The sequence below is a fragment of the Molossus molossus genome, unplaced genomic scaffold, assembly GCF_014108415.1.
Source record: "Molossus molossus isolate mMolMol1 unplaced genomic scaffold, mMolMol1.p scaffold_m16_p_10, whole genome shotgun sequence".
Lineage (NCBI taxonomy): Eukaryota > Metazoa > Chordata > Mammalia > Chiroptera > Molossidae > Molossus > Molossus molossus.
In genome coordinates this window covers 79,430,544-79,440,869 of record NW_023425345.1, presented here as the reverse complement: position 1 = coordinate 79,440,869, position 10,326 = coordinate 79,430,544, and the positions used below count along the sequence as shown (strand labels likewise).

General features: G+C 38.3%; 1 protein-coding gene and 1 pseudogene across 1 annotated transcript in view; both read right to left on the bottom strand.

The window, feature by feature from the left end:
- Positions 1 to 427: 427 nt before the first annotated feature.
- LOC118624915 lies at positions 428 to 553 on the bottom strand (annotated as a pseudogene).
- An 8,110-nt stretch (positions 554 to 8,663) lies between these two features.
- LOC118624655 (methyltransferase-like protein 25) overlaps positions 8,664 to 10,326 on the bottom strand; it is an 80,825-nt gene continuing 79,162 nt past the window's right edge. The window contains exon 12 of the mRNA XM_036253068.1: positions 8,664 to 8,955. Within this exon, the coding sequence (XP_036108961.1) occupies positions 8,842 to 8,955 (114 nt within the window). The 3' untranslated portion in view covers positions 8,664 to 8,841. The remainder of the gene's footprint in view (positions 8,956 to 10,326) is intronic.

Below are 10,326 nucleotides of genomic sequence, written 5' to 3'. Positions count from 1 at the left end.
TCATTTGCTCTAGGGCATCATTTAGAGTCTCTGTTTTCTTGTAAATTTTTTGTCTAGAATATCTATCCAGTGATGTCAATGGGGTGTTGAAGTCCCCGCTATGATTGTATTGCTGTCTAATTCTCCTTTGAAGTCCTCCAGTTCTTTAATATATTGGTGCTCCTATATTGGGTGCATATATGTTTACAAACATTTTATCCTCCTGTTGGATAGATCTTTTCAATATTATGTAGTGGTTTTCTTTGTCTCTAGTTATGGCCTTCATTTTAAAATCTATTTGATCAGATATGAGTATTGCTATCCCAACTTTTTGTTTCATTTTTATTTGCTTATAAAAAAATTTTTTTTCCATTCCTTCATTTCAACCTGTGTGAGTCTTTTGTTGTAAGGTGGGTCTCTTTTATTTATTTCATTTTTTTTTTTTTTTATATGCAGTCGAGTTTCCCACATTTGGGGAAATCAAGGGTTCAGCACATCCGGAGTGAAATGAATAAGCCTCATCCTGAGAAAACCACCTTTGTGATCACGGTATCTCGCCTGCCAGGTTAAATATGAGGTAGGTCTCCTTTAAACAACATATATATGAGTCATGCTTTCTTATCCATTCAGCTACTCTGTCTTTTGATCAAATCAGTTAATCCACTTACATTTAGGGTTATTGTTGATATGTACTTATTTGATTTCATTTTTATTTATTAAGCCATGTTTCTCTCTCCATTTCTTCTGCTTATTACAGCAGTCCTTTTAACATTTCTTGCAGTGCTGGTTTGGTGCTAATATATTCCCTTAGCCTTTTTTCTGTCTGGGAAGCTCTTTATTTCACCCTCTATTGTGAATGACAGCCTTGCTGGATAGAGTACCCTTGGATACCCTTGTTTTTCATTACCTTGATTATTTCATTACATTCCCTTCTGGCCTGTAGTGTTTCTGTTGAGAAGTCAGTTGATAGCCTTCTGGGGGTTCCTTTGTAGGTAACCTGTTGCTTATCTCTTGCTGCTTTTAGAATACGCTCTTTGTCTTTAATTTTTGATATTTTAATCATTATGTGTCTTGGTGTGGGCCTGTTTGAGTTCTTCTTACTTGGGGCTCTCTGTGCTTCTTGAAATTGTGTGCCTTTTTCCTTCACCAAGTTAGGGAAGTTTTCTGTTACCATTTCTTCAAATATATTCTCTATCCCTTGCTCATTTTCTTCTTCTGGAACTCCTATGATGTGGATATTGTTGCATTTCATATTGTCCCACAGTTCTCTTAAGCTGTCTTCCTGCTTTTAAACTGTTGTGTTTTTTTTTTCTTTTGGTTCTTTGATTTTGTAATTTTTTTTCTACCCTGTCTTCACTGATCCAATCCTTGGCTTCCTCTACTCTATTCCTTCAAATGTGCTCTTTATTTCTGCTATATCATTCTTTATTTCTGCTTGGTGGTTTTTCATTTTCAATTAATTGACTTTCATTGTTTCTATATATTTACTCATGTTTTTGAGCTCTTTACTCATGCTGTTGAGTTTCCTCATAATCATTACTCTGAACTCTACCTCTGATAACTCGCTTAAGTCCATTTCATTTATCCTTTCTTCTGTAGAATTCCCTTGTTCTTTCACTTTGGATTTATTTGTTTCACCATTTTGGCTGTCTCAGTGGATTTTGGAGCCTGCCAAATTTTCCATGTGGGTGTTGGTGTTCTACTGTTTGTGGCTTCCTCTACTGGGTTTGTGTGAGAGGACCCATGTTAAACACCACTGTCAAGTCTTACTTTCCTGGGTAGATTTGCAGGCTCAGCAAAGGTTCAGTTATCCTCTAGCTTTTGTCTGCAGGCTATTAGTCTCAGTTACTTGATGAACCTCGGGTTGTAGTCCTTAGCTGAAAAAAAAAAAAAATCTCAGGTGGACAGGGTAAAAGGAATTCCAGTGGGTGGGGCAATTGCTTTCCCCTGGCTTAAAGTTGCTTTGATAAGAAAATGGTTTCTAAGGGGTGGATGGTTGGCCTCTGCCTTCACAGCTCAGTTCCCAGAACCACAGGGTGGTGCTGAATTTCCATAGGAGGGGGAGTTGCTTCTACCCGGGCTAAAACAGAGGGGTACTTGACAGATATGGCCACTGAAGCCATGGGGAAGAGGCTCAGCATAGAAACTCAGGCCTCAGTCTTCACTGCTTGGTCCTTAGAGCCAGGACCCCCAACACTGACAGGACCACCAGCACTGAGAGTTGGTCCAAATTTCAAATCTTTTGGAGGCTATCCCCCCCCCCTCACCCCCTTGCTTGCTGGTATTCTCTAGCTGTTAATGAGCCTCAATTTGCATTTCTCCAACCAGGTGGTGTTAAATTCCTGAGGGAGGGGCCATTGCTTCTCCCCAGGGGTCTAAGAAGGGGCCCTTTCAGTAAGATGGCTACTGTCCTATGAGGAAGTGATTAAGCATAAAACTCCCAGTGTCCTTCTACTCGGTTCTCTCCCCTATGCCAAGAACCCCTGACTCTCTTCCCACACAGTTCCAGACCCATCTGCCCTCCCTCTGCCAGGGCCCAAGTTGAGTGGCTGTAGCTGATTCAGTGCTCTGGCTTTCAGGGAGGTGCCATTTTCCCCTGCACCTCTTCTTGCCTGACATAGCCTCAGCTACGGTGATCTCAGCCAGGTGTTATGTGGGCTGCTTTCCCTGTCCTGCCACTCTGTGCTGTGGAGCTGGCTTGTGGTTTTAACCCCCAACTTCTCAGCCTGGCAGCATTTCATCTAGTTTACTGGTAAAAGAGACTCATTAACAGATCGTAGGAAACTGTGGCCAAGAAGACTTAATCCTCTAAATGCTATCCATTTGCATTTAAAGTAATTGATAGATACGTGTTTATTGCTATCTTATTATTCATATTATCTTTTCTTCTCCTTCTTCTTAAAGAAGACCCTTTAACATTTCTTATAATACTGGTTTGGTGGTGAACTCCTTTAGCTTTTTCTTGTCTGGGAAGCTCTTTATCTGTCCTTCAATTCTAAATTATAGCTTTGCTGGGTAATCTTGGTTGTAGGTCCTTGCTTTTCATCACTTTGAATATTTCTTGCCAATCTCTTCTGGCCTGCAAAGTTTCTGTTGAGAAATCAGCTGAGAGTCTTATGTGACCTCCCTTGTAGGTAAACTGCTTTTCTCCTGTAGCTTTTAAGATTCTTTCTCTTTAACCTTTGGCACACAAGTTAGGCACTCCAGATGCACCCCATGTGGGCTGTGTACACTGTTCTGTTGTAGTTGAGCTTGATTGCTGTTGGCATGTCACTGGGAAAAATTGATTCCAGTCCAATCAGCTGCAAGGACCAGCTGGGACTACAGTGGAGGACCCCATGGAGCAGGACTTAATTCAGTGGGGGCTTTGGTGCCCTGAGTCTGCCCTTCAGTGTGTCACTCCTGGAGGTGGTAAGGTTGTAATCTGGTGTGGTCAGAAGCTGTCCACCTGGTGCACTGGCTCTGGGCCTCCTGGGAGGTGCAAGGTCATCCCTTACCTATGCCCTGCCCAGGGCCACCCAGCATGAGCTGCAGAGTGATCTATAGATGGCTGCTATTTGTGCTCATAGAGGCTTAGCTGAAAACCGAGGCTGGGTGCCACTAGTATCAGGTGTAGGGACACTTAGCAAGAGGTAGGGGTTTCTCAGAGGTTAGATGCTGCTTGTTTGAGAGATTTTAGGAAAGTCTGCAGCATGAGCCAAAAGAGGCCATTTATATGAATAAGCCATGAAAACAGCTTGGGTGGTTCCACAAACTGGGTGGGGTGGGGTCACAGGGAATCAACAAGGCAGGGCTAACAGTGTTATCCAGGTTGATAGACATATGATTGGCAACGGCCTACTGGATCTGTGAGGGGCGGGCTCAGCAAAGGAGCAATGACCTCTGCCAGCACTTCTGAGAGAAAGCTGCCCCTTCAGCCCTTACCCTGAAGCCAGACAATTCAGTTCTTTCCCATATGTCCATGGTGCCTTCTGATCTGCTGCCCCAGTGCTGGAGCTCAGAACAGTAAGTTTGGGTAAGTCCACGTTCAGGCTCTGTAAGAGGAACACCTTGGACTCTAGGAACCCATCATCTCACTCAGCCACAATCTCTGCTGGTTCTTATAGTCAGAAGTTACGGGGATTTCTCTTCCTGGCACTAGAACATTGAGCTGGGGGTTCTGATGTGGGGCCAGGACCAGTTGCTCCTTAGAGGGGACCTCTAAAATTTGTTTTAATGCTCACCCAAGAATATGTTTTTATTGATTTTAGGGAGAGAGGAAAGGAGATTTATTGATTTGAGAAAGGGAGAGAGAGAGATGGATCAGTTGCCTCCTGACTGGGAATCAAACTCGCGACCTTTCTCATTTTTGGTGTATGGGACGACACTCCAATCGACTGAGCCACCCAGCTGGGGCCATCCCTCCCAATTTTTAACTGCCACATGTGGGTATGGGAGCAGCCTGTTCTGCATCTCCTCCCCACCTACCAGTCTCAATGTGGCTTCTCCTCTGTATCCTTAGTTATAGGACTTCTGTTCAGCTAGATTTCAGGTATTTTGAATGATGATTGTTCTGTACTTTAGTTGTAATTTTGATGTGATTATAGGAGGGTCCAAGTACTGCATTTACCTATGCCACCACCTTCACAGGAACTCCATTTCTTATGTCTCAACTTCACTATTTTCAGGTTATTTTTTCTAGTATGCCAGACACTGCATTTGCAAAGCTGTCTGTAGAAAAAATGTGAGGCCAAAAATGATGTTACTGTTTTCAGGGAAGATTAATGTTTACTTTTGCCTATTTCCCAATCTATAAAATGGGGATAATATAACTACTTCATGAGTTGTTCTGAGGAGTAAATGAGTTAATAGAAGTAAAGTGCTTAAGATAGTGCCTAAGCAAAAAATCAATGAATTATAGTATATGAAGACAGAAATGTGTCAGATACTGCTCAATAGGACATTTTCATAAATGATTTAAGGTAGAACTGATACATTCATTAAGAAATACTCATCATGAACATTTTATGCTGCAGGAACTATTTTGGGTGCTGAGTTTAGAAATGTGCCTGATAATTGTTGGGAGGTGCAATCCACCACAGTTACAGAATCTTTCTGTGGAATACACAGACATTTTTTAGAAGCCTCATCTGTATTTCTTGATAATTTCTATCAGTTCTAGGCCTTCTCAATATTAAGTCAGGGTCACCAAGTGTGAGGATCTGAAGCCTGTCCACCTGTTTCTATTTTATTTATTATTATTATTATTTTATTTATTTTTTTATCCTCACCCGAGGATATTTTTCCATTTTTTTGTTCAGATAGAGTGGGAGGAAGAGAGAGGAGGAGAGAGAGAGAGAAACATTGACATGAAAGGGACACATCGAGTGGCTACCTCCCGCACGCACGACCCAACCAGGGCCGGGGACAAACTGCAACCGAGGTACGTGGCCTTAGCAGAAACTGAACGCGGGTCTCTCTGGACCGCAGGCAGATGCTCCAACTGCTGAGCTAAACCGACCAGAGCCACCTGCTTCTATTTTAATAGTACATCTCTGGATTGTATACATTTATAAAGAATTAAAGACAACAGTGTTGGCTTTGGAACAATGAACTAAAGTTGAGATTTAAACAAATATTTAGATGTATTCTGAAAAAAAAACTTTAAAGAATGTGGAAGCACAGCAGAAAGCTAGGGGGAAAAACAAAACAAAAAATAATCAATTTAGCTCACAGCCATCTAGGAAAGGACAAAGACTCTAGAATAACTATGCATGTTGAAAGGGTGTAATAATATTAATAAATGTGAGTAATAATAATTATTATGCACAGTGGCTAAAACCACAAATCAAAGAACAATTTTCAAATGCATGTAATGTGGAAAAGCTTTTTGTATAAGTCTCTACATTTATACCTTTATATATAGAATACATACGCCAAATTAGAAATTACCCTAGAAATAAACATTAATCTTAACAGACTATTTCAGCAAGTAAAATTACTGTGAAACTTAAATAAATACTATACATAAGGCAATGCTTCTCATCTAATAATCAAATCTACTTCTGAATGTGGACAATTCCCTAGATTTTAAATGGGGATAACTAAAATCCATTTGTAAATTGTTTGACTAGAACTTAGAACATGTTTTTTCTACAGTGTCAATGTTATAAATATGGTTAGGTTTCCATTTCTATCCCTCTAGGACATTTCACAAATACAGCTATTGCTTTCATAGTATGCACTATGTGTCTGAAATTAAGTGCTTTTACATTGAGAACAGCAACCTTCTACATCAATATGAGAGCAATGGGGTCTAAGAACTGAGACCACGTGTGACAACATGATTCATTTGTTTGTTACAGGAAAGCTTTGTCCAGAAAAGATAAAACTGTAGACCAATAAATAACTTCATTGTTTGCTTCAGGAAATTCCCATATATTAATTTATCTCAGACAAACAATCTGCTCACCTTGGCAAAGAATTTACTTATCAAGCAACAGTTTACTTATCAAGACTGGCTTCAAGACTTGGCCTTGCTATAGATACAAATCATAAAACTATTATGTCATTAACTTTTTCAAGTCTGCTCTCCACCTACACCATTCAAGCCCAGAATCCCACGTTCCGTGAATTTTCTCCCCTGACTTGCCCCTTCAGAAACCATCAAGACTGTCCAGGCAGAGTCTTCTGTTATTGCAGGAAGTTCTGATAAGCTCTAGTTTTGTTTTATTAACCAACTGTCTAACAATATTTTAGGGTAGTTCAATAACATTTGTTATTATTTTAATCCTCATAACAACCTTATTAATCTAGGTTCTACTATTATGTGCCTTTCAGACATGAGAAAACTGAGGTACACTGAATAAAGTGACTTACCTAAAGCCACAAAACCATTTAATTCACATGAATCTAAACCATGGTACTAATATAACTAAATCATTCTTCCCCTAAGTCCACCAATTTGAAGAATCCCTGAAGAATTCAGTGCTCTGACTCAGCCCTGAGCCCCTAACACTGTAAGTAGTAATTTTACTGTGTTCCTCACTGCTCTGTGAGCTCTCTGAGGACAGACATATCTTCTGTCACCATCCTGCCAGTGCCTACCGTAATCTCTGATATATGACAGGCATTCAATAAATGTTCACAAAATAAATATGATAAGAAACTCCTCAAGTTAAAAATATATACTGAAGTATTTATGTAACATAAACTGCCTGAGATTTGCTTTAAAATCCTCTTGGGGGAGTTGTGGTGGTGAGTGTTGTGTGCACGTTCACGGGTGCAGAGGAAATAAGATGAAATAAGATTGGCAAATGTTGATAATTGTTGAAGTTGGTGATAAGTGCATGGGGATTCATTATACTCTACACTCCATTTCTAGATGTTTGAAATTTCCCAGAATAAAAAGCTTAAAAAATGGCTAATTTCACCAATATTGTAGTAGGGATACAAAGTACCTGATCCTTCACATATATATTGGCTTCAACTCAAGATTAACATCAAAACTCAAAGCAAAAAAAGTATTCTTCTTATCTGTGGATAGAGTCCAAAATTTAAGAAAGCACTTATTTTTCTGCTTAGGAGAATTTTATACAGTCTCTAGCTGAGCAGCAAGACTTTTTCCAGCTGTTCATCTCTCCTGACTATATTAGAAACCTCCAGTTTTCTTCTAATAAAAGGAGCCTGTACCACACTAGGCAGCAAGCTGGCCTTCTCTCATTCATTCTTGCTTTACTCACTGGCTTTTTACCGAGCACAAAGTAATTTCATTAAGTGCCAACCCATCCCTTTATTTGAAGATAATCAACCTCAAGAATTCTTAAAGTAAATATCTCAGTATATGATGCATATTCCTTTAAGGGCATAGAATATTTCTTCCAGCAACACAGGTTAAAACACAGTGCAAAATATGCTTTATATTAGGCACTTTTTAGCCTGGTTCCTGGGTAGTTCTTTCCTTTAAATGTGGATTTTTACCTCCTGATAACATGGAAATCTTTCTAAAATGCAGAGAAAAATGCAAATGACCTTCAGTACAACTGATTTTACTATACCTATACCTTTCCTCTATTTTAAAATCAATATAAGGCAAAATGTGATATGTAGCAAATACCAAGGGTCTCAAGTGCTGAACAGAAAACAAGGCTCGGCCCGGCTGGGTGACTTGGTTGGAGTGTTGTCCCGTACACCAAAAAGGTTTCGGGTTCATTCCCGCACATACCTAGGTTGCAGGTTTCAACCCCAGGTCAGGGCCCATGTGGGAGGCAACCGATTGATGTTTCTCTCTCACATCAATATTTCTCTCTCTCCCTCTTCCTCTCTTTCTAAAGTCAATATATAGTATCCTCGAGTGAAGCTTACAAAAATAAACACAAGCCTGGCCAGTGTGGCTCAATGGATTGAGCATCGTCCATGGACTGAGAGGTCCTGGTTTGACTCTTGGTCAGGGCACATGCCCAAGTTGCGGGCTCGATCCCCAGTAGTAAGCATGCAGGGGACAGCCGATCGATGTTTCTCTCTCACATCAATGTTTCTCTCTCTCCCCCTTCTACTCTCTCTAAAAAAATCAATAAAAGCATATTAAAACACACATACACCCAAAAACAAACAAGTAAAAAAAGAAAATAAGGCTCAGAATACAATGACTTATTGATGTATTACATCAGGAATGTAGATCAGTCCTTTCACAATATCTTTATGTGTTATTTTATTAAATGTATCCTTTGACAATGAGAAAATGGATTATGGTATTCTGTTGTTAACTATTATTTTATTGTTTATTTCAAATACAAGGAAGGCAGTGTTTTAAAAATATTTATACAGCATGACATAAACATGTAGAAAAGTAAACTTAGGAGTAAGTTCCATAAACGGAGACGTCTAATACCTGCTGCAATTGGAATCATTGCTGCGCCTCAGAGCAATGACAGCGTAACACCTGGGAGATGTCACAGGGTCAAACAGCTTCACGAGGGCACACCATGCAATATCTTCCTGCAAAATGACAAGCAATTTAGACATAAAACCATTTGCTGAAGATCAAAACGAGAGATAAGTTAGGTGATATACTGTAATATTAAAAACTACATATAAAACACCAAGCTATAGAAAACTATTCCTTGTTGAATAAAATTAATATTTACAATTTCACCTTTAGGAATTTATGCTGAGAAAATAATTAAAGATGTACATAATGAACTACAAGGTTACCCTTTGCTGTGACTGTGAAAAACTGAAATTTGCCAATAACAATTGCTACTACTAAAATTATTATATGATGAAACATTATTCAACTTCTATAGTAGATTTAATGAGATGGAAAAATTCTAAATTAAATAAATGAAACAAGTGAGATGCAAACAACATTCATAATCTGATTCTCATTTTAAATACAGTATAAAATACATACTAGAGAGAACCACCAGAAAACCAACCAAAATTTTAATAGTTAGTGCAGAAAGGTGGCATTGTTACTTTTAATTTTCCTTTGTATATTCTTCATTTTACATTCCAAAATAAATATGTATTAATTTTATAAGATATTATTTAAAATACTAACAAATTAATATTTATATGATTTCTGTCATCATTACCAGTCTATTAATCTTTGTGCATGCCATTTTCACTACCTATTATATGTAGGTCAATAAAAATTGTTCTGAAAGGGAAATGATGAGTACCTAGTAAAACAGAACTGATTCTATCACCTACCAGCTTTGGAACCAAAGCTTCACAGTGCTTTTTGAGTTAGTAGCTTAGGAAAATACATCATTTTCTAAATATTTAAAAATTGCTTTTCTTCATGTAAATACAAATGAGAACAAAAGCAAACATTTATTAAAATCCATTTGTTCCAAGTAGCCTGTTGCAAAGAAGAAAGCAGAGCTCCCCATATGATAAAAGAAAATTGTTAAAATAAAGGGTTTATATAGTGAAAACAAAGCCTAAATCCACAAATGGGTTTAATTTAAACAGTCCACAAAACTTTATTTTGATCAAAGCTGAGAAAAATGTGCAAAAAACATTTTCCCTGAAGATAACCAAAAGAACAATATTTTTAGTCATTCAATATAGATAAATAAGATTGGAAAGAAAAAAAAACTAACACAAACCAGAAACAGTCTTCATTGATCAGAAAGACGTATCTGACTGCAGAGTACATATGTCCCAAAATTCAAAAGTGAAATAAAAGGCAAATTCTTACAAAATGTAACATATATATGATATCTTTTATGTCTAGTCTTTATTACTCTTAGCTATACAATACAGCATATATGATCGTTTGTGTTCACTGCCTACTGTATAGTAATTACCATACAATTAAAAGAATGTAAGCTTTTGCTGAAAACATCTGCTACGCACATG